The sequence below is a fragment of the Dermacentor variabilis genome, chromosome 2, assembly GCF_050947875.1.
Source record: "Dermacentor variabilis isolate Ectoservices chromosome 2, ASM5094787v1, whole genome shotgun sequence".
Classification (NCBI taxonomy): domain Eukaryota; kingdom Metazoa; phylum Arthropoda; class Arachnida; order Ixodida; family Ixodidae; genus Dermacentor; species Dermacentor variabilis.
In genome coordinates, this window is record NC_134569.1 from 142642084 (window position 1) to 142667544 (window position 25461).

At 48.9% G+C, this 25461-nt stretch overlaps 1 protein-coding gene across 3 annotated transcripts in view; it reads right to left on the reverse strand.

Annotated features, from left to right (window-relative positions):
* Window positions 1–419: 419 nt before the first annotated feature.
* The window catches only part of LOC142572796 (acetylcholinesterase-like), a 184953-nt gene continuing 159911 nt past the window's right edge, over window positions 420–25461 (reverse strand). For all 3 annotated transcript variants that reach the window (XM_075682156.1, XM_075682155.1, XM_075682154.1), the window contains exon 5: window positions 420–14711. In XM_075682156.1, coding sequence (XP_075538271.1) covers window positions 14476–14711 — 236 coding nt within the window. In that variant the 3' untranslated portion in view covers window positions 420–14475. The remainder of the gene's footprint in view (window positions 14712–25461) is intronic.

The window sequence follows — 25461 nt, forward strand, 5'->3', positions numbered from 1 at the left end:
CTGGGGAGCCAGGGACAGCCTGAAAAAGAAACCGTGGGCTTATCACTCCGAAGGTGCGCTAGTTAGGGTCAGGAACCAAAGCCAACTCTTCGATGCGCTGTTTAAAGGGTGTGCAAGTAGGCATCATTCCAGAAAGGTGGTTGATGCTTTCTCTTAAGCGAGGTGCAAGTAGATGAGCATTCTTAGTGAAAAAAAAGTATCTCGAGTGATCTTGGTGATAAAAAAATAACTTGCTGTGGGCCCACTTGACGCACTCTTAACACAGTAAGGAAACGCGCGCGCACGGACGCACAAACGCACGCGCTTGCTTGCACATTCATTAACCTTGGGTTTAAAAGGCGCGCATGCGGCAAAAGTTGACTCGGCCGCAGCATCGTCGTCGTATGGACTGATGCTGCGACAGAAAGGAACAACACAAGTGTACTTGTTTCCTTTATTTCCGAGGAAAGGGCAGAGCGATGAAGGACTATTGTGCAGAGAAAAGAAAAGATCAGGTAATGAAAAATATTAGTAATTCAAGGAAAGAGTCCATGGCGACATAGTCTTCGCCTCGACGTCGCCTTCAGGGACGCTGACATTTGTTGGAACAGGAAGCGCACACTCACACACTTCTTTGAGGAACACCGGTCCCGTTGTGCATGTTCAGGCTAATGTTACTTTGTTTCAGCGTTGGACAACAGACAACCTTTGCTCAGAAATTCCCCGTGGCGAGCGTTTTTTTTTTCTCCTTCGGTATCTGCCTTTCAACTGTATTTCAAGAGCCCCCTTTCGTCGTATTCGAGGGCGCAAACATCAAACGAGTGACTATTGACACAGACAAGCACATCTGCACTCACGCAAAACATAACTCAGTTTCAGGGCTTTTTTTCGACAGTGAACAGGGTTAGAATAACAACTGCTTCTAGAAGGCGCGGGCGACGAACTGTGCAGGAGTTACACACTGAAGTGCACCACTTTGCCGGCAGAAAAGACTCGCGCGAAGATATGAGGAGCGAAAATTTCGGCGCTTGGCCCATGCAGATAGCGTGGAATCCCGTCGGAGACATTATGCAACCGCATCGTCAGCATACGAGGACGACCGCAAACGGGCCCTTGCTTTCCACGGACATCTTGCTCAAGGACTCAGTCATTGGACCAAACAGTAATTGTACCACGCAGTCTTGATTACTTTGGAGAATGGAGCGAAGTGGGATCGGGGCGGGATGGTGCGGGGAAGGCAGGCAGGCAGGCCTGCGCGCTACACAAATACCCATCGACGCCTCACGTGCACCAGCGTCACTGACCAGCGTCATTGACCAGCGTCATCAGATGGACTGGTGGTGCGTCCACCACTGAAGCCCGCCAATGTTAGACGCGCCGAACGCGTCAAGCAAACAAGTCGAGCAAAATGTCGACGCAACTCTTTCTTGCGATCCTGTCTTTGTGCCTCTGCTCCCGTAGTCTGCGACGAAGGATCTTGGTGCTCTACGAGCACCGTTCTCGCTTTTATTCCGCGGATCCGTTTGCACCAGACGTCTGAACGTCGCCGTGAAAACGGCGCCTAAGAAATGCAACGTACGTATCTGCTACGTCGTGGGGAAGGAGAAACGCGATATGTGAAACGCACACGCAAAAAATAAGGAAAATAAAGAATGTGCGTGAAAGGAGGTCCAGGCACAGGTGCTCACGTTTATACAAGACACGCGCACAAACCGGCAACAAGTTTCACCCGCGCAGGCAAAAAGATACGCACACATCTACTACATACACGCAGGTGGTCCGTCTTTGTCGGGAAGCAACGACATGCGCGGAATACACGGGAAACTCGAAGGAGACACGGGAAGAACGAGAACGGGTGTTTTGTCGCATGCTCTAAAAACAAGGCATTATTTCGCGCCGCAGCCTTCCGAAAACCCTCGTGTAGCTGCGGAGCTCTCCGTCCCGACTGCTTGTACGCACGGTTGAGTTGTTTCGCTATAAGCTTCAGGGTCGCTGCAGCCGTCCCCGTTCCTCCGCCTCCGAAGGCTGCAGGTGCATATAATTGTCCGAGAGCGTTCTAACATGTTCCAGCGATAGACTCACGTCTGGCAGCGGTTGTTTCTGCGACCCCAACAGGGCGGAACCCAGGAGCCCAGTTCCGTCAGGCAGGAACCGCGCGTTCCCAAAGGGGGCACCGTTATGCGCGGTGGTTGCTCACCGGACGACACCGACCGAAGTACGGCCTGGCACGGCGTTCTAGTCGCAGCACGCAGAATCGGCATACGTTGCTAGCCCTATACGGCAACACTCCTCTCCGGGAGGTCTACGTGTGCAGAAGCTACAGTGCATATCGCAGTCAACAAGTGCGCACGATCGACCTTAGTCTACAGTAGACTATATTAGCAGCAATCCTCTCCGAAGCAAACGCGAAGGCTTTACTGCTCAGAGGGAGGATTCTAACATGACTTTTCGACGGGCGCGACAACCAGTAATAACTTTTTTTTTTTATTTCTCGAGGTGGGGACCCGGCGGCCAGGAGTACAGATACATACATGTGCGACTCGCTAATAGGTGCGTGCCACTGGGTCGTCGCGTGGCGTTGTAATGTTCTACGTGCATCGCTGATTGCTGCGCCGCGAACGCTCTCTTTTACACACTTTAATATCGGAAACGAAGCGCTGCCGTTTCAGTAAGGGTGCGCTGTGCAAACACGCACTACGGTGACGAGGGACGCATTATGCAAAGGCTTTCACAAACGGCAAAAACGACGGGACGATGACAAAAGCGAATCCTCGCAAGAGAGACCGTCACGTGAGGTCAGCACGCGCCCTTCGCGAAACATTTTCGAACGCCAACTGTCAATTTCTGCAGGCGGCGGACTCAGCTGGACCCGATGGTCATCGCCATCGACGTCACTTGGTCATACCGCCGCATTTAGAAGTGTCCCACCCGCCCATTATTGTTCTTAGTTCCGGCACCGCTTTGAAAATGTGTGTTTTCCTTGGGCAGGGCTATAGTTTCGAGGCAAAACGCGGGAAGCACTGCGCCCCTCGTCCCCGCCGCGCAAGTTTGCGAGTTCGACCCACTTACACACCCGACACCACATTTCAAGTGCTTACTACCCTCAGGCCAAGTCGGCAGATCGACGGGGAAAGGGGGTCGGGCGGTAGGGCGCTTTAATTTACAAAGGTTTACTTCGTTTCAGGAACTATACGGTCTGGAAGTGTGGGCGCCAGTATATATATATACATATACACTTGTGGACTCGTCCTGTGTGTGTGTGAGTGGAGGGGAGCTCCGGCCGTGTCGTATACCTTGCAACACCGGTGCCGCGTCTTCGTACGTGGCCGTGTAAACTGCATATAGTCGAGTAAAAGCTTTCACGAACATCGCGAAGAGAAAAAGAGCGAAGAAAATAAAGATCCGTATACGTTTCGAAAGAGTAATAAAAGGCAAGAAGGGTGCGCCTGCCGTCCGCCGCTCGCTCTACTCGTCTCGCATAGCGATGACGGAGACGGCCGTAAAAGAGCACGCTGATGAATCGGTGTGTACAAAAGATAGAGAGAGTGAATTCAACGATTGTCTTCGCTTTTTTTTTTTTTGCTTTACGCTGTTCTTTTCGAACACGCTCACCGTGTAGATAGCAGGAGAAGGTCAGGTATGAACGCGTGCCGTTTAATTCCTCAATCCAGCGCCAGCTCTGCTCGAATCGCCGCTTTCTTTTCAACGCGACCAAAGTGACGCGTCACTGTACGCACTGTACGGAGCAAGAAAGCCGACGCACAGTCTACACTGCGAGCTTGTTGGTACGCCGACGAGAGGAGGCGCTTGCCAAACAGCCTCGCGTCGCCTGTACGACGCGACACGACAGATGTCGGCGCTAAGTGCCGCGAGAGTCGAGTTAGGCGAGTGACATTGTCTTGTTATGGTGCCTCTGTGCAATAAGTCACATGGCGCCTACACACGCAAACAGACTACGAGGCCACTGACGGGATCGCTGAAAAAATGCACCTTCCATTCGCCGAGGCGAATCTTTCACGCGCAGCGACGCACGACGACAAAGTGCAAAACAACATTTTGCAAGCATTTTTGATGGAACACGTTGTGGCATTAGTGCATGCTATGTACCGCTATTGTTAGCGCTCGGCAACATGTTCGTGACACCTCAGATCAACACATGCTAGATAGCGCGAGGCGTGCGCGAACTGAGCACTGACGTCACATGCGAAGGCAGGGAGCCCATCAAAAAGGGAGAGGTGGATGATGCTCAAGCGATCGTCTTTCATTTGCGATGTTGAGTTATGCTTAATGTCTGTACTGGTCCGTGAAGCTGCTTGTATGAAACCCTCTTCTGTCTCATTTGTGCCTCCGAGATGTCTAGTCACAGAAAGTATTATAAGCGATAGCAATGTGGCGCTCAGTATATTTGGTTCGCGTCATTTTTGCCCGATACCTTTTGTGTGTAATATCTCTAACCGCGGATAAAGAAATAAAAAAAAAGTTGGGAAAACATGCAAAAGTGTGCGCCAGAAATCTCGGAGGCAACGAAACCGTAATTTTCCAAGCCACAACACCGGTCGGAGCTAAAAACGGAAGCTTCACACGCGTATTACCTGCACGTTGTTAGTGCGAGTTGGTTACCGTGTACCTGAACCGCGGCGATTGATGAGCGAGGGCACGCGCACAATATGGCGAGAGAGCAAAGGCTGCTTTTGCAAGTTCTTTCAGTGACATTTTTACGCTCTCTCTCTCTTTTTTTTTTCCAAAGCGCAGGTTTCTTAGGGGGCTCATCGCCTGCGCGCGTGACGTCATGGTCACAGAGCACACGCCTTTTGTTAAGACGCGTTGTCAAGATTCTGAACGCGGAACCACTGCATTCAAACGTCGCGAGAAATAAGACGAGGTGCTCCAAGCGCAGAGGGGACTGTTGAGCGACGATCTGTCACACGAAAAGGCATACGTGCAACCAAGGGCGAAAAAGAAAAAAAAACGATGATCGCTTCATGGATAGCAGCAGACAACAGCAAGCGAGCACCCTGATCTGGCTGATTAAAGTTACTTAGACGACGCGTCGAGTCGTGAAAGGTGCGCATGCGCACATGGCAACGGCAAGGGGAGAGCGTTAGCCTGGCCATTATGTGTGACGTCATATCCCACGCCAACAGTGACCTGGGTTTACTTAAGAGACGTCCTGCCTCTTGCTTGCTTTTCAGTTTTTTCTTTTGCAAGGTTTCCCGTTAAAGCGATGTTGAAAGATGACGGTCTAAGGATCTTTGTCTCTGACCAGCTTCGGGGTGCTCATTAAGCCCATGCCGTTATCCGTATCACCACAAACGACTCGTGCACGATGCGAAAGTCTTGCTGCGCTTAGCTTTTGAGCGCTCTAGATAGGAGGTGGGCGCGCCGGTACGAGCAGGGTTCTGCTGGCGCTGTTCGCACGTGTCCACGACATACTCGAAGATCAAAGATCGCTTTGCTCGTTCCTTACTTGGGTGTACCGTTTCAAGTAAGCTTCGCAAACACGAAACTAACCATCAGTGGAGAAATGCTATCGCTGTGGCAGAAAAGAAAGTAATAATAAAGCAGCGACGAGACTTTGCTTCTTAAACTTTGACGAAGGGCCTCTGGACGTCGCAGGTTTCAGCGGCAAGTCATACCTCAGTCGAGCCGGCAGTGGTTTTTTGGTCGGCTGTGAAGCCAGAGCGGGCGCGGCCGCGGTTTAGTCGTGCTGCTGCCTTTCTATTTTTTTTTTCTTTTGGAGAGCCTCAAGCTTAGCCATCTGTGTGACGACTGGGAACCTGTTTGGTTTGGGAGGAGAACCCTGAACCCTTTGAAAGAAAGGGCGACGCTTGGTACAGAGTTAATGCGATTGTCTCGGAGCAACTATATAGATCCACAAGTGTGCGTAAATAGTAGCGTTGCTATAATAGCTCGTACGTGTTTATTTATACTTTCATATAGTATTTATATTTATATATAATATATATTTATATATATATACTTCTATGTACAACGAGTAAGATATGTCCCTCGAAATGCACCGTGTGCTTGCCCCCTTCCCCCTCCACCCATAAGTAAGCAAAAAAAAAAAAGAAAAATTATACGGATGCGACAACGTCTATAGTGTACAACAGCAAAGCTACTTTAGTGTTCCTTCCATTGGACTTTCACTCCTTCCTCCGGGAATGCCCCGGAGTTTGTTCTTTCTGTTTTCTGTTGCCTCCCCACATAACTCCGACAATGGAAACTGTATTACTAACAACACCTCTCACGTGCAACTAGGGACGCATGATGCCAAAACTGAAAAGAAAAGCAAAGCAGCAAAATTGAAAATCTTGTGCCTGATGAGAAATTTCGCTCGCGTCACGTGCCACACAGTTCTTTGTAGAGAAACACCGATAGCGCGCTTATATATGAAATTCACTGAATAAGTTCAGTACTTAGGCGTTTTGATGTTTGAATTGACCTGTTCGCATTCCACTTATCTACAATATCAACTTGTCGCAGCCTCAGGCAGGCGCTGCACGTTCCTCGTAAGCCTGATAAGCTCACCCTTCGTGAAATTTCCGGATTGACTCGCTAAATGAACGGCTTGGGGCCTCGACAGCATGTTTGATTGATTGATATGTCGTGTTTAGTGGCGCACCGGCATGTTTCTCTTCGTATCATAAAGTTAATAAGAAAAGTCATAATGCAAGTAAACTTTGTTGAATGGAGACTAAAGCAAAATGTTCATGACGCTCTGTTCGAATGTGGGAACGCTACGTTGACTTCTTAAGCGATTTTCTGTGATGTCACTTGGCATTCATCGACTTAACTGACGTCACTGTGACGTCAGCTAAGCGTTCGGCAAAAGAAAAACTCCATATATTGAAAAAGAACACACAGAAGGCTTGTTGACTAAAATAAAGAACAATATCCGTCAAGTAATAGCGAAATTCGCGTCACCGTAGAAACAAGTCATCGGATCCAGAGCTTCACGAAGTGTGGGCTCCTGTTGCGATTCTTTTATGTATATATACATAGAAAAAAAAAACACCAATTCCTTTTTTTAGCGGTCGAGTTAAAACGAAGGGTGATGCTCAATTTAGCGCTTTCACCTTTGCACCAATTGAAAATTTGCCTCGGTCAACAGAGTGAGGACCATTCTTTATAGAAGCACATGCTTTGTCAAGGTTTGAGACTAAGAAGGAAACAAAAAAATCATGAAAACAAAATCTTTGCAGCTGCTTGGCGCGCTACCACGTAATGAAAATGACATCTGAGATCACCAGGGAGCACCTCACAAACTGTTGTGAGTCTCCACGATTAAGGTATGCGACACACTTTCCGAGCGTGTAACACTATGACCCACAAACTACCTACATATGGTGCACCGACGCTTCTGCGAGTAGCCAAACGAACGATTCGAGAATGGCCGCGTAACCGCTGTGTCGGCGACTACTTTCCAAAAACCCATTACACGCCCGGGGAGAAACAACCCTGACACGACACGCGGCACATGTGTGTGCATATTCCTTTCTTTCTCTCGTCTTTTCACCGCGCGCTACTGCGCGCTACTCAACAGCATTTCCCCCTAGCGGGAACCGCGAGAACTTCGCATAAGGACTTTGTCCGACTCGCGTGAAGTCGAGGGGGAGAGATCGCGTAAGCGGAGCATCGAACCCCCAGACAGTGGCCAGAAACATAACTACGAAAGAAGCAGGCCTCGACTTGGCCGCATTTCTTTCTACGCCAATACATGCACACACTAGGCTTCCTACACAAGCACACTGCGCATGCGCACACGAGGCAGGAACGCGAAGACGAAAAGAACTTTGCGCTCGGGCGCCAGAGAGAGAAAGAGAGAGAGAGAGAGAAGATTGACAGGGCTTGGAGGCCAGTGCCACTGTGGGGAACAAGCACGTTGCCCTGTACGAGATACGAAGGTATAGTCCTACCGACAACTGCCCGTCTTTATATAAGGTGCTTCCTTCTCCTCGTAAGGCTGGCAGGTAATAACGCTTCCACGACGAGAGATACAGGGAGGACATGCGGCGGCGCATGTCACTTGGGGGGATCGACTCGGTAAGTACGGTACGTGGAAAACCCCTGGCTGCCGCAGGAAGGGGGAATCACCCTTACTGCACTGGCAGCGCTTTAGGCGGGGCCGAAGAGGACTCGCGTCAAGGCCTATGGTCTACTTGGTATGTGTACGTATATGCATACGCGGGAGACTTTGGAATCGTGTAGAAATGCGTTTGGTGGAACCTTTCTGCGAGCCGTGTGTGGCTGCGCAGATAAGCGGGGACCTTGAGCGCGCGTTGCTTTGCATATGTCTTCGCTCTTCGCATCACCGGTAAGCTCCTTCAGGCTCGTAAAACCCGTCCAATAGAAATCGGCAGTCAGTTAAGGCCTAGGCGAAATACCCTAAAGGAAATTTCTAACTGCTTCTCTCACTCTACGGTGTCGATTGTTTGATGATAAATGCGTAGCTACAGTAAGCGTTGACTTCTACGTAAGAGCTTGCGGTCGACGTAGTCAACGTACAACGTTGCCAACTTGCTGTCGCTTCTCTTCTGTTTGTCTGTTTCAAGCCACGTTGATGAAGAACTGCGAACTGACTAGGCCTAAACACGAGTGATATCAAGGTGATAGCGGGTTTTAGCGCACCGCAATTAGAGAAAACATTCGTACGCTGTTGCTTCCTTGAACCATCAAGAACACAATTAGCCGAAACCTATTTTAGGAGCTTGTATACCCTATGCGGTGTACAGAATTACAACGCTGACGCGTTGTGATGACGTTCGCAAAATAGGGGGGTTAATTAAAAGAAATGCCTTTGTTGCTTTTCCCTCTTTCTGAATTCCATCTCATTCGTTCAGCACTGCAGCATCACGTTAAATTTACTACGCCATACCGCCTGTTGAAGAACCGTCGCGGAAAATTGATCCTCCCTTGGCAACGGCGGTCTCTTTCTCAGTCAGAGTGGGTAAAAAATCGCGTGAAACTTTTCTGGGACAGTCGACTAATGGGCTCGCATGCAAGGAAGAGAGAGAAATAAAACACCGAGAAGGCTCCTTCTGTGTTCCAGCGAAGGCGTTTGAGGACCTTCCTTAACAAACTTTAATATGAACAATGTCGACGACGAGGACCAGAAAGTGCGCAAAGAATGAACGTCAGGAATCGCTTAGGATTATCAGAAGAAAGGTGCACGCTGCCTTTTTCTCGAGAAAGAAGGAATAGCGCGGTCGCAAGCACGACAGTGCAGCCATTTATCCTCCGCCGGCGGGTATCCTTCGCTCCGTTGCACGTCCAAATGAGATTTTTTTTTTTCTCGAGCTCGGACTGTTTGCAGACGATGAAAAATCGTGTTCCGTCTTTCTCTCGTCGCTCTCTTGTAAATTAGGCGTGCTCAGCGAATCTGTTCGGGCTGTCGGCAGGTGTCTGCTCTCGCGAAGTCTTCCACACTTATAAATGAAAAAAAAAAGTTTTTACCCGGCACCTCGTTACGTCTTCCAGAACTTGCGAATGCACGCTGGAACGAATAATTGGTCACTTCGTTCCTACTGTAACTTGTTTATTTTTATATTTTTGATTTTCTTTGTTTCGAAGTGAAAGGCTGAAGAGCCTAGTTTCACGCCTTTGACGGCGAAGCGAGATCGAACGATAACAGCGGATCACCGTGGCGCTGATTGTGGCGTCAGCGACTGCTTTTCCCCTCGAGTATAAGAACCAGCTTCCAACATATATGCGACCAACGCTGTCGCAGGTTTCTTAACGAATGTCCCAGCGCGACGTGAAAGCATCAACTGCCGACCGAAGCTTACTCCTAGTACCTGTTTGAACAAATCTAGAGCCCTTAGCGTAGTACTTAAAAGTTGCACGTGGGTTTAGCCTGAAGTCTAATACTTTAGGTTGCATTGTCCTCTTCTTAGTGCGTTGTTTTTCGTGCCTTTGTATACGCGCGAAATTCGAATATTTCTCTCGTCGTATGCTTTGGCATCTCTTATACCTTCTTTTTGTACATTGTTCACCATCTCGTCCGTATCTGTGCGCGTCCTTTATTCTTGCTTTGCCTCTCACCTGGGAACGTAAAAGCAGCCAGAACGCTGGTAAGAACCTTCAGAGCTACTTGCGCGCTTCCTTGAAAAGACAGATCACTCCTCCGCTTTTTGTTCAGTGCGGAACTTCCATAGATTTCCAAGACGCCGTTTGCGAAAGCCGCCCAACTAAGGCCTTGAACGAGGGAACAGCGGACGCCTGCTTTGAGTGGAAGTCCGCGAAATATAGGAACACGACTGTGAAGGGATGCAATTGTCCAAGCATTGGTTGCGAGCATAGCGAGTGGGATGGTACTTGTTGATGTCGTTGGTATTTCCGCGTGTCGCGCAGGGCACTGGAAAACGAAGTGCCTCCTTCCACGTTCACTTAGAACAAGAAAGGATCCGGACGGTGACAACGACTCCACTTTTTCTTTCTTTTTTTTTCTCTTTTTGCTCTAACGTAAGCGGAAAACTAATACACCAAGTAATATATTTGCCGGAAATGTATACCACAGGAAGGTACGGCCAAACGAATATATTTCGGGCCGAGGAAATCCCTTATGGAGCGCAGTATGTATAAACCTAGGCTGCAAGACCACTGAAAATCCGGTGAGTTGCTAAGTGTCCTTTTTTTTTCTATTTCATTTTTATTTTCGCGCGGATAGTTTTCGCACCAGAAATGCCGCACTGCGGTTCATTTCCGCAATCGCACGCCGCGTTGGCTTCTCAGCACACGTGAACGGGAGGCACATCTGTTGTCGACACGGGCTTTACCCGCTTTTGTTGACTGCAGACTTTATCTGGCTCCTATTTCCAACGCTGTTGAGGAGCGAAGACCTAAGGGAGCAGGAGAGATCAACTCTTCGCCTTTTCCCTTACTTTCTTGCTTGATTACATGCCAGCAACTGAACTGAAGTTGAAGACTATAGGGGAACCGGGAGTAACGAGGGGCTTCGCCTGAGGAAATTAATGAAAAAAAAAGGAAACTATAAGCAACAAAGGCTTCCTTCAACGGTGGCTCCTGCGAGACGTATTGTTATATAACTTCCAGTAAGCTCAGTGCACAGGAGAGGCGTGTTTAGACCGGACAGTCCAGGAGGCGTCCACTGACGAGCCGAGGCGAGGATGTGGCGATCGTGTTTAGATGGCGTTTTTTGAAGGCGATGCGCTGTGAAATATCAGTGGGCCGGTCACCTCGGGAGAAACGGGAGCAGCGCAGTTGTCGATGAATTTGAGGAAACTGAGAGCCGACGCCGTTGTCCAGTGGCATTCCAGTTTTCAGGACATTCCAGTTTTCATGGTTACCAATTTTCATTGTGTTTTTCAGCGCTTAGATCACCCCTTTAATATACACCCCCCTTTCTTTTTCTTTTGCACGCATTAATCTGCATCGTTTTTCACCACTACTTTTGACAATATACCACTGGAATAACCTACCTAAGGGCATTGTATCAGTCATTGATCATGATGTTTTTATTAACTAGTTGACTTTTCCTAAATTTGTGATTATTTCTATGTTCAGTGCATAGTGCGCATCTATTTTCTTGCAGTATATAATTATGTCACTGTACCTTACTAATGCTGGTTTTTTTTTCACCTTTATTATTGTAACTGACTCCTCCCATATGGAATGCTCGAATGAGCCTTTAGGTTACATAAATAAATCAGGAAATATCTTTCAAACGCTCGCTGCGCAAACGTGGAAGTGAACACGTGAATGTACGTGTGACAAAAGAGTTCAGATGTCGTTTCGGTTTCATGCCTTCGGCGTTTCCAGTGCCACGGTGCACAAGACGGGACTAGAGGCTTCATTGGCAACGAGCTAAGCCCGTAATGATTTGCAATGGCTTCCAGATGTCGAGACACTATAGACCGGGCGACGTTACTCTTCCATGTGTGCGCGTGCCAGTTGCCAAGGGATTAGTTTACAACGAAACCAACGGTATACCACGAGGCCATAAAATTGGAGTACGTCGAAGCGAACGCGTGCCCAGGTCCCAGCTTAAAGGCTCGCCTCTCCCTGCCGCCTCCATTTCGGCGACTTTTACTTCTTTTCCCGCCTCGCTTCTTGAGTGAATGGCATAGGAGAGAACCCGTCCGGCGAACAGTGGAAGAAGTTTGAACAACTCGCGGTGAGCGCTCAACGCAGGCCACCGAGCGAGTTTTACGGCGAGCTTGGGAGCATGCATAGACACCGCGGGAACGCCGACGGAAGCGTCGGACCTTGGAGAACACGAAACGGAAACCAACGAGAGAGAGAGAGAGAGAGAGAGAGAGAGAGAGAGAGAGAGAGAGAGAGAGAGAGAGAGAGAGAGAGAGAGAGAGAGAGAAACTTGGGGGCGCACGTGCGTCACATCTCAGTGTAAACAGCAGCACACGAACACCCTAAAGAAGCAAGCTGAGCACTGCTTGCTTAAATCGACAAGTTCTCTCGCCAACTGCTTCGCAAACAGCCAAGCGTGCGAGACGACTGTTGTGGAAACTTCTCTCTCGCTTGCACCCCGTTGTCACCATTAGCGAACCGCCGTACTTGTTTCCTCAGCGACGTTCCTTCCCATGTCGCCTGTTTTGCGGATCTCTTCAGAATGGTACGAAAACTTGGGGTCAAATTCCTCCCTACCCGCCGTGGTTGCTTTGTGGCTATGGTGTCGGGCTGCTAAGCACGAGGTCGAGGTCGCGGGATCGAATCCCGGCCACGGCGGTCGCACTTCGATGGGGGCGAAAGCACCCGTGTACTTAGATTTAGGTGCACGTTTAAGAACCCCAGGTGGTCCAAATTTCCGAAGTCCCCCACTACGGCGTGCCTCCTAATCGGATCGTGGTTTTGGCACGTAAAACCCCCATATAGTTCCGCCATATTGTTGAATTCGCAGTCCTGTCTGCTCCGATTGGCATAGAGGGCCGCTACACCCTCTCTGATTGGCTCAATGCACGGCCATTGCAGACTTCAACACTATGGCGGAATGTTACGGTGCGCACACTAACACCGCCGGGCACCACAGAATGAGAGCAGTCGGTAAACATGCGGCGTGGCTGTTTAAAAAAAAACCATGGACTGATGGTCACGGTAAGATGCGGGCGAGGGTGGGGTTTCCACAAATGCAGGGGCGATCGGAACATGACCAGAAGTCTCCGCAAGCTGCGAGCGTCACATTGTAGCGCCTGCTCTTGCAGATGGGCGTGACGCACGTGCGGCGTGCCGTTAGCAAATAACAATGTCAACAGAAAACCTCGGTAAACTCAATGCCATCGGCCATGCGTAGATACCGGGGGCGTTGCATCAACTTGGGAGAGCTTTTCACTGCCAGTATAGCCGCAAGTTGGAGGCATAATCGCCAAACACAGCAAACTCTGACGCAGTTTGTCTTCGTAAATCCAATGCGGCGGTAGTTGCTGCAGCGGTAACAACGCCTATACTATAGGTCGAGTTAGTCACTGATACTTGGTTCCGGCAGGACCACTTTTCAGGCAACTACAGCTGAAGCATGCCTCGACAGACCCAGCACGGCGACAGCGCTTGGGTCAGTTTTGGATTATACCAGTACATTGGTGTAGAATCGCCTAATCTACATTCTTAATGTATATGTATACTAAAGTTGGCGGAGCCTAAAATATGCGTTCTTGGTTGCATGTCGCTACAAAGCTTACCCTAAAAGCAACGAGAATCCAGGAACACGTTTGACATAAACAAACAAACGACGAGGTTCAATACGCGATGCAGCCTGAACGAAAGCTTCTCGGAACTTAGCTAAGCATGTTGTTCGCGATGAGGCGACGGGGAGTCTGACTCCAATAGTTTTCGGGAGACTAGACGAACGATCTGTCGACAGACCGATATAGGTTTACGCGAACCCACGGTGAAAAAGAAAAGTACCTTGTCCGCGTCTGTCAAGGCGTTCCTCAGCCACGAGTTGTGAATACGCTTTGCGGCTCAGATAACCATAATTAGAAAAAAAAAACAAGCACGTAGGGTAGAGAACGTTCAGCGGCGTAAGCCACACGCATTTAGAGCTAGCCCAAAGCGAAGCCGACTGCGACCCATCTGACGGTCAGTCGACTCCTCTGCGTGTACGTGGCTCCGTCGTGCGCCGTGCTGGTCATCAAGGGCAGCGAAGTGAACGCTGGCTGGGCCGTAGCGAGGTTACCTGCGCCCAAACCCCGCGCAAGGATCTCGCAAACTGACCTTCTGCCGGAAAAGTAAACAAAAAAACAAAAAAAGTAAGATAGGAGGAAGAAGAAGGAGAAGAAGGAAAGGTCCACGCATTGCCGGGAGACGCTCGGCCACCGCCACACGGTATAACACACCACCTCTGCACTTCGCTTCTTCTTTCCCACACCGTGTCGGTGGGCGCGCCTCCAAAGCGGCGCCGACGTGTCCCGGAAGGACCGCGACACCGACGACACCCCGGGGGTTGTTTTGTCCGCCGTGGCACCACGCGCGGCGGCGAGCAGATGTCCGTGGGGGCGTCACGCCCTCCCCGCGAGTATACAGTTAGCACCATATCCTACGGCGAGGGAACAGGGTCGACGTCGCCGCCGCCGCCACCGCCGGGCTCGCGTCTGCCGCCGCCAACGGCAGGGGCAGCAGGGACAGCAGCAGCGGCGGGAGCTGGTGCAGCGTCGTGGGCAGTGTCAGCAGCAGCAGCAGCAGGAGCGCCCAGCCGGAGACGGGGCCCCGCGCTGGGGAGGCGCCGGCCGTGCAGGTGGCCGACATGTTGGGCTGGTTCTCTGCGCAGACGAGGAAGGCGGGAAAAGGTCGTGAGCCGGGATCGCACCGTATGACGTCGTATGACGAAACATAAGCGCAACAAAAGATATAGTCGGGCGGATGACATTTCCCTTCCACGCAGCTTCTTCCTCCACTGTGCGGGCCTCCGCAAAACTGATTTGCAAGAAAAGAATTGAACAAAAAATGCAACATAACAAATTAGTGGGGTTTACAATCCCGGAACTGTGTGTAGTGGCTTATGAGAGACGCCGTGGTGGAGAGCTCCGGATTAGCTAATGAATAACGTACGCCCAAAGCACGGCACACGAGCGTTCTTTCATTCCATCCACATGGAATGTCGCTGTTGCGGTCATGAATCGAACCCGCGACCTCGTACTCAGCAGCGCCGCAACGCCGTACCCACTGAGCTACCGCAGCGGGTAAAAAGCTGCAGAATGAGAGAGCGAGAATCCGAGAGAAAGAAACGCAAAAAAAAAAGACAGGCGCACATTTTACAATTGTTTCAGAGGAATTTGTCATAACGCGATTTTGTAAAACGCGAACTGCACGATGTAGTCGCTCATGCGCAAATAACAAGTGCCGCGTTGGCTCATTATTGACTTGGCGTTTTTACTGCTAATCACAAGGTAGGAGGGTTCGATGCCCGGCTTCGGCGGCCGCGCTCCGCCATGAGCGGTATGTAAAAGGCCTACTTGTACCGCCAAATAGGTGCACATTAAATTGCGTCCCTAGTTCCTGCCAAGAGAAGTATACACTGCCGCTGAGGGGCTCGTTGTTCTATCAATTTATTAAGGCGAAAGGTTTAGATCTCTTGTTTCAAGGTCGCGTTGTGAGGTACAGAAAATATCTCGTGACCCAAGGAAGGCCAAAAGCGCACCAAAGCTTGTTAGCCGTGTATAAGAGGTGGTTAATGATTGGCAAAGTTAATTAATGATTGTTTAGTGATAGGATTAAGGTGGATTAAGATAGACTAAGGCCGATAGAAGTGGATGAATGAGGATTAAGGTGAATTAGGGTTAATTAAGGTGAATATGGTGGATTAAGGTGTAATAAAGTTGATCAAAGTGGATTAATGTGTATTAAGGAGGATTAAGGCTGATTAGGGTGGATTAATGTGTAATAGGGTGAATTAGCGTGAATAAAATGGATTTGCGTGGATTAAGGCAGATTAGGGTCAATTAAGGTGAACGAATGAGGATTAAGGTGGATTACAGTAGACTTTACAAAGCTTTCGACTTCGCGTCTCATAAGTGATAACCAAGGACACCTGGGAATTTTCAATAGGTAGCTGCACTCAAGTGGGAATAAATGTACCAAAATTTAACTCCGCCATTGTTTGCAATGGCGGAACGCGCCCAATGCTGCATGGAATGACATAATGGACAAAGAAAGAAGAACGCTTCCATTCTTTTTTTTTCTACCGTGTTGCTTCCTTGACAAAATATCTTGTCTACACGTGCGCTAATTCTCTGTATATATATATATATATATATATATATATATATATATATATATATATATATATATATATATACACACATGTCGCATTCAGTTGTACACGAATTTGCGGTCACGTGGGGAATCTCCTTAACTGAACTTCAAACCCGTGATGCACGATTTGTGCATGGAAAACCACACAACTGCGATAGCACACCATCCATTGAATCACCAGTGCCCTTCACATGGTACGAGCTGCCATGCCCTCCTGAGACCCTCAGGCAGGTCACTGGCAGGCCGGTCCTTACTATACTTACTGGTATGTTACACGCACGCACGCACGCACGCACGCACGCGCACACACACACACACACACACACACACACACACACACACACACACACACACACACACACACACACACACACACACACACACACACACACACACACACACACACACACACACACACACACACACACGCACACACACACACACACACACACACACAATAAATTTTCCGTTTAGATACCCCGGTTGACAAACCAAAGTGATAGCGACCTTCTTGGCATGCTATAGCGTCCCCAGACGGATGCATACTTACCTCTGCGATGAGTGCTACTTTCTTACAGTACCTCGGGTGAATCTAGACGCCCTTGCACGGCAGTATTGACTATTTTCCTTCGCCTTTCGAAAACTCGGTCGTTTGGTCAGAACGAGCTAGCAACTCGGAAGTGGCAGCTAGTTCAGGCTGGAACTCCGTGCGTGTCCGTTCTAAAGTATTTCCCCGTTAGCGGTACGGTGCGAGGCGAGTGGCACTGACGAGCCAATCCGCCCATCAATCCATTTATTTACCGCATAGAAAAAGTGCTCTGAGAACGCGTGACCGATGTTCGCTCCTTCTCCTGCTCTTTTTAAGTGATATTGATTTGGGCGAGTTAAAATGGCTCCACGGCAGGCAACCAGCGAAACCGCGAAGCAGCCGACTGCGTTTCTTCTTCTTTTTTTCGCTGTGGTTTCACGTTTACACTGGCTGCCAGCGAATTGATAACTTTAGACGCTAAGAGATATGAAGTCCAACGTCATAATGTTGCTCTGGTTAATTTTCGACCTTACTCGTTTGTCAACGGCCAGGTTTAAGCAAAAAAGAAGCGACAACCAAAAAATTTCCGCAACAGCGTTCCATCATCCGCGCTCGTTGGGGACACATTCAGAGTATAATCGCGTGAATAATATTAAGAGACGAGTTTGTGTATGCAGCGAAGTAAAAGCTAAGTGCTGCACTAACGAAGGCAAAAAAGAAAAACGGAAGCATCTATGCACGAAGGACGAGAAGCAGACGGCTTGGCGATCTGCGTACAGGTGGTGCCATTAATCTATGAAGCCTTTCCTCGCAGGAGGGACCGTGCCAAGCGCCGACGTCACGGGCATTTCAATCTCGTTTGGGCATCGATCATCCAGGCAGTGACGGAAAGAAAATATACAGACAGCGAAAGAGAGAGAGAGAGAGAGAGAGAGAGAGAGAGGAGGGAGGGTGGAGGGGAGAGAGAGAACGAGAGAGAGAAAGAGGACGAGGGTAATCGAAAGGCAAATGGCCCTACTCTGTAAGTTATGCAGCGGGGCGCACTATATATAAGCACGCGTCATATATATATACGTATGAGCGAAGGAAAACGCGAAGACAAGAGCTTTACTGGAGCGAACCCTCGCAGAGTTAGAGACGAAGGAAGTGGGCGTACTGGGATCAGGGGAAGTGGTAAGAGTGGGCGGCTGTAGCACTGTATAGAACCTCGTTTTACTGACACCACATTTCAAATGCACACACGCACAAAAAAGGAGCAATCTTTATTCGATTAGTACTGTTTCGATATGTGACCGGAATGCAATATTACAGACAGGTTGAACTGGGCGTACTGTTTTTGATAAGCCCAACCGAAGCGTCAGCGTTTGCGGTAAATTGCACACGCACGAGTGAGTCCACACGACGTAGCCCACCCTCCCCCCTTATAGTCTCCCGCCTGATGACGAAGACAAAAAAAATTAATTAAAAAATTACTCAGATGCGTACCGACGTATTGCACCACATACTCGTGGACAATGCAACTTGACAAAAACAAACAAACAAACAAACAAAAACGTGCTTGCGCCCACATACTCTCCTTAGCTTCTTTTGTGCCTAGTGTTCTCTTTTGTGTCTAGCCGCCCAATCTTCAACCTTAGCGTGCTGAAGTAAGAATCGGGGCGCACCCGATTATGGAAAACTCCGCATACCATAATCATTTACCTCATTCTCGACTGCTTTCTTTTTACAAACGTGTTTTCACAGCACGTGTGCAAGGTACACAGCGTTCTCTCCTATAGGAGTTTAACAGTTGCATAGAGAGGCCACCATGGCAATTGTCTCATACGCGGCCATCTGGCGCTGCGCCGATGACTGAAGCGAAGTTTTCGAGAAAAAGAAAAAGCAACAACAGAAATGCATGACGATCGATCCGGCCTCGATGGATCCCGGAAGGCTCGGCGGAGTGAAGGGGGGGGGGGGAGGAATCGCAGTACAAGGACGTTCCGGACGCGGGACCACGCCAGGCTCAGTGGGATTCTTCTGCGGCAGATGGAGCGTGACGCGCCCGGACCGCGCCGTGTGGCAAATCCGAAACTCGATACAACGGCTTCTTCGTCCTTGCAGTTTTTTTTTATTTAAAGGAGGCGTACTCGGCTTGGATGTTACGGATGCACATGCATGTCACGGTTCTTGATCGTGAGCTCCATGGAGCGCTTTGCAAAGAGGCCACCGCGTATGCAGTTTTACTGTGCATCTTCCTCCTTGCACGGCACAGCAAAGATAGCGTGGCTAGAACAAGATGACACGCCCTCTGTTCTCCTCGAATGGAACGGTTCTCGCACCTGCATTGTACTCGAGTGTGGTACAGCTAGATGCAATGTTTTGTGTTGTAGCGACGCAAACAACTGGAACGAAAGTGGTACGGAATTATGCACGGTTTATTCATTCGGACAGCCTGGAAGTTTGTGGGTGATGTCGCATAGTTTACGAAATATTTTCCGCTTATTCAGATTTCTTTATTATTCCGACGCACGGAGAAGCGTTCCACGCATGCGTGGAACAGGCCGCCGTTAAATCGAGGTCAGGAACCATGCGTCTATCAGTCAGGCGAGATGGCTCTTTCTTTCAATACCTTCGTCGCTCCACCACACTCTCATGGCGTTTTAATTTTTCCTCGAATCTTTCAGCAAATGATGGTATTACTGTCAGTTTCAACAACTGAATTGTTAGAAATTACTGCTACCTCTTCCTGATAGGCCTCGTCACAGAACAGGCGGAGTTGTTTGTGAGCAAGACAATTTTAACAGAATAATCTGGATTCGCCGTAACAAGAATATCTGTTCTCTATAGGCTGAACAAGGGTTGCTCTTCAATATGTATGTCATTTCTTTTTCATTCGACCACACTGACAGCGCGTAACCATAGATCTGCGCTAAGATGAGGCAAGAGGGGCATTTCCCCCCTTTCCTTCGCCTGCTTAGAGGTAAATGAGGGAGGGGGGTCATGGCGCAAATTTAATGCACAGTCGTTAGGTCCATATCCCGTGAACGCCTTCGATGATTGCTTTTGCTTTTTGCTGAACAGTGCATTACAGGTAGTTTAAACTAAGCTTTAATTTAAACTAAGCTGTGAACAAAATGCACGTTTCATAACTGCTACAATGTACAAGTGTGATAAGTGACTATTCTATAAATATTATGACATTCCACCGTGAGGGAAAGAGAGATAAACGAGAAACTTCCTATGGTAGAAAGCGCGCGAAAAAGAAAGTACATTATATAAAAACAGAAATTATTACATAGAATAATATAGAAGAAAATAGAAAGTATATAAAGTATAGGAGACAGGGAAATTTAGGAATTTCGTTGAATACGCTCATTTTACATAAGTACGAGCAAGGAGCGAGAAGTTCCAGGGATTGTACGTAACAACAAAATTCATATTTTAGTTAGTTGGCTACAGCTCAGAAGACTTGCGCTTCACTCCGACTCTACCATCAATGGAAAACACGACCGCACTTCACACGAAGAACGCAAATGTATGTCAGGGTCTAGTAAACAGAGCCGACGCCTGCCTCGATGTATGTCTTTTACTGCCACAGCAAATAAAGCGATATGAGAAAGAAGCACGAAATAAATAAAGCTTGATAAGTTATTCTTCCAGAATTTGAATGTTACTAATTTCGCGGTACGAGGTTGCGGGGAATGTTACAGTCAACAACCTTCAGGGTTGTTCATTTGAAACAAGACCCAAGATTCCGGTATTTTTCTTTGAATTTCGCCCCGAAACTCCAGCGCAGGCCCGTGAATGTGTCGTCGCAGATATCACTGTGTCTTCGCGGATTTGTATCGTCGTACAGCGCAGTGAAAGCTGCCGAAACACGCCAAGATCGCTGCTTTGGCTCCTTTCGGAGTGTGGTGTATAGTGCAATCTCTATAGCGACAAACCAAAAACGAGGTAACCGAGCACGTGCAGACATTGTCATGACACCATGGCGAGAGGGTGCAAAAACTTCACAAGGTGGAGTCGCAACATCCCTTCTTCATTTGTGCATCTTTTCTGGATCACTCAGCTCTTTCTGTGGTGGTAAGAGTGACGTTTTTTTGTTTGTATCACCAGGATGCGCCTTCGTCGTCAGGTTCATTTTTGCCAGAGGACGAAGAAAACCACACTTTATCCACCTCCACCAGCGAAGGTCGAACTGGCGGCGCTGTAGCAACACGAAGTTATAACCAGACGCACTACTAACCTGACCATTGTGAAACTTTCGCGTTTGGTAATTGGAAATTGTGGTTTGGTCTGTGAGGGACGCCTAATTGAAACTTTCGCGTTTGGCAGTTGGAAATTGTGGGTTGGTCTATGAGGGACGCCGTATATTGAAGCTTTCACGTTTGGCAGTTGGAAATTGTGGGTTGGTCTATGAGGGACGCAGTATATTGAAGCTTTCACGTTTGGCAGTTGGAAATTGTGGGTTGGTCTATGAGGGACGCCTAATTGAAGCTTTCGCGTTTGGCAGTTGGAAATTGTGGGTTGGTCTATGAGGGACGCCGTATATTGAAGCTTTCACACTTAGTCGTTGGAAACTGTTGGTTGGTCCATGAGGGATGCCGTATATTGAAGTTCTCGCGTTTAGTAGTTGCGAATTGTGGGTTGGTCTATGAAGGACGCCGTATATTGAAGCTTTCGCGTTTGGTAGTTGGAAATTGTGGCTTGGTCTATGAGGGACGCCGTACATTGGACGCCGTATACAGTGGAGCGTCCTGATTGATAAAATACCATCTGCCGGGGTTATTTCGAGCGCGCATAAATCGAAGTATACACGAGTGTTTTTTTCTTTTCATTTCATTTGCATCAGGATTCGGCGGCTGCGACAGGGAATTGCGCCGGCGACCTCGTGTTCAGCGGTACAACGCCACCGCCACTGAGCCAACGCGACGGGTGCGCTTGGAAGTTTTCGCGGAATTTTCTGCGCCGCGCAGACTGTGGTAGTGGTGCTGTGTCCGGGCGTGCGCGTATTTCGGATGCCACGGCGACCATGCAGTTTACCGTTGGGGATGAGGACGACGTTTTCTGCTTGGCAACGAAGACGTTGCTAGGGGGATCTATTTCTCTGCTGAGATTGTCGCATGTTCTTTCAATCCCTATATTTTTTTTTAAAGTTTGCTACATCTTCTCATTAAATTGGTTTATTAACTAGCTTTTCTAGAAAAAATACCTTTATTTCATTGAATTTCTCATTTAGTTAACCTATTTCTTATTTGTGTCGCCAATTGCCCTCGTGGGTATGGGCCATGTTTGAAAAGGAATCAATAGCAAAAAGTTGCTCGCGCAGAAAATGGCACTATCCGCTGCGAGAGCATGTGGCAGCCGCAGTGAGTCAATTAAGTACAAAGAAGTAGCTGAAGTCAGCTTTAATTATCTTGTTTTTCGCTTTCTTTAGGGCATAATATTTTTCCGGTATGCGTGCCACAGAAATTCCTTAGTGCTGTGATGACATAGAAAATGGCGGCAATGAAAACGACGCCCAATAGTGATGTTTGACGGAGGTATGCTATTATAGAGAAGCCGCAGCGACGCGGAAAGCGCTCCAGAGGTTATCGAATGGAAAGCGATACATATCGAAAGCGAGTCGAATACATCACTATCATAAGTATCTGGTATAGTATGTCAAAAGAGCCATGAAAATGCATGTAAGGAGGTTAACCAGGAGAGAGCCTGACTGGCTACACTGGGCCGAGCAAGTGCGCAAAAACAATAATGACAACAATGTGGACCGACGTAGATATGCTTTTATTTTTGCACGCACGCGCTGGAGCTGTCGCAAGGCGGAGTGTTAAAGGTCGCGAAAGGCCGAGGTGCTGCCGACCGGGTTACCGGTTCGAACGCTATCGCTATCCCCGTCGGCCGACACGATGAACGCGGCCCCCTCAACAACTGCACTCCTTCTCCTCTCGGTCTACGCGTGCGCACATAGGCGTGCGTTATCGCTGCCATCTCACTGGGAATCGATGTCATCGCTCATCCTGAAGTCAATACTTTTTCCTACAAAAGGCCGGCGCGTAAGAAAGAGTGAGTCACGCAATTACAACACCGGCAGCTAAGGAAATGATAGCAAAGATGATAAAAAAAGAAACCTCGCAAGAAACAAGAAAAGACTACGAGAGCTTCACGATGTGGCGGGGTCAGTGCCGACGATGATGACCAGATTGACGACAGGGTGTGGTTTTGGAGGAGGCACGACAGCGAGGGTACAAGGGAGAGGGGCGGAGAGGGAAAAACGGGGAGAAAGGGGATGACTAGCGGGGACGAAGGTTTCCGCGGAGGAGGAGTGTACGTTGAGAAAAGCTATCGAGCCACGGCCCCCACTACTAGCCGGGCTAAGGCGTTTCGCCCGAACGCTTCGAGAAAGTTCGCTCCGTTAGCACGCTGTACGCGTGCGTGCACGACGGACCAACGAGCACACGTACTACTCTTCTTCTCCCCCTCCTCTCTCTCTCTCTCCTCATCATCTCACAAGACTCTGGGCCCTGAGCAAACGACCAATTTATTTTTGCTCAGCTGTACTTTTGTTTTGTTTTCGCAGCTGGGTTCGCCTTTTCTGTTGAAAAAAAGTTCGCCGAAGCCGCCCGCTTCTTTTTAGATGGCGGTGGGGCACACGCCCATGGAGAAACGCCGCTGCGAACTTTTGACGAGAACGGCAAAGCTACAGGAGGAACAGGGAGAACGGCGTGGGTGGAAGGGGGTTCCGCGGCGGGTTCATCGACGGACGCGCATGGCTGCTACCCGACGCAGAGATCGCGTCGCCCGACGGCCGACATGCGACACCGTCATCAATCTCGGGGAAGGGGGGGGGGGTGGCGAGGGAGGAGGCGAATTGCTCTGCAAGAAGGCGTAGCCGATCGTGAAGGAGTGAACACCGCTAACGAGTCGCCAGGTCGTAATATTTCTAGCAGCGTCGACGGCCTGATGACAGGAATGGCGAGAGCTTGACGGAGGGTGTGACGTCGAAAGAGCGTTCACTTTCGCGCCGCTGATTTTGACCGAAATGGAGAGCTAGGTGGGAGGGGGGAGGGAGGTGCGTTTGGCAAGAAGCCATCCTACCAAAGGGGAATTCTATTTTCTATTTTTATTTATGTTTTTCTAACAGATTGTCGAGTTCTTGCACACCGTGGAATTTTCTTCTACTATAGTACTCCACGTGCTGCTCGCAGGGCGCTTAAAGCACGGTCTTCTGATCACTTTGTCCGTAAACGACGCAGCATGGTTATCTCAGCAAATATGTCCGTAATATGTCCCTAAATGGCGTTATCCTGATTTCATCCATCATCATTTGCGCTCACTCGAGTCCCCGATGTAACCGCACTTGCTACCTGGACTTCCCCGATGGGAAGCAACCCATAATCTTTCGCTAGCGCTTGGGCGTTGGATTCACGAATTCATCATTTATTGGGAATGACTGACAACACTCATTTCAACACCTGTGGTGGCTGAGAAACAACAGAATGCCGACTATTTGACAGTCCTACCTTTGAAGATCACCGCTTAGATGGAATACCTTTTACTAAGAGCAAGATCTTGAGCTGCGGCATAGATCGCGGTTCTTTACGGCGAGTAAACAGCCGGTTACTCCGCAAAGTCATGACGATGGACGTAATTCAGAGGCGTTCGGTCTTTTCAACAGCTGAAATGGATCGCTAATAAGACGCAGCTATAAAAACTTGTGACGATGAGTTACGTAACCCGTTGCTGTAGCTACGAGATGCGACTGAAAAATAAATAAAGAAATGGAACAGAACAGAGTTCCTTTAGGCTCTCACGGTGCACCTTGGTGGGTCCCATTAATTTCCGCAATTTTACTGCGCATCCTAATTAAATTCTCAAACAGCGACACGACCAGGGCGTGCTAATCCGGTACTCACAACATCCAAGAGCAGCTTCCCTCACTTCAAAGTCAAAACGGCGCTAATTTGGGAATGGTTCCCGCGTAAGTCACAGGCTAATATGGTTGAAATGGAGAAATCTCGTCGATAGTGCGGCTGTTTCTTTCCACCGTTCGGTAGCGGGAGGCACCCGCAGTGCTCGGAGCACACAGCACGAACACACGCACATACGGTGCCAGCGTTCATCACCGAAAGTGAAATCATCGCAGCGGAGCGCCAATGTATTCTGATGGGTTTCTTCTGTCCACGAAACGTGATATATATATATATATATATATATATATATATATATATATATATATATATATATATATATATATATATATATATGGAACCTATTAATGGAGGATCCACGAACAGAACAAAAGAGCACGCGAAGCCGTATAAAGAGTAGCGACGAGGAGACTCCCTAACGAGATTTTGATCACGCAGAGAGAGAAGATGGTCCCAACGTCGATATCCCACACCGGACCGTTTTCTCTCTCCCTCCCACCCATCTGGTCTCTGTGTTTCCTCCACCGAAAGCCCGGAAGCCGCAGCGCTCGCATTAGAAGCATTATGTCAGTGCTGTTCGGAAACAAAACAACATATAATAAAAGGTCGCGCGCGGTCTGGAATATAAAACAAGGGCATTTGATCTCTTGGCTCTGTTTGCGGTCGTCGCCGTATGCCAAAAAAAAGAAAGACGAATAAAGAGCACTCGGCCAGTCGTGATGGGTGTGTGCCATTTTTCTTTCGTAGCTGCGACGATATGGAAAATTTGGCAACTTAATAGCCTGCTGCGTCATTCTGCTGTGTATCGGAACGACA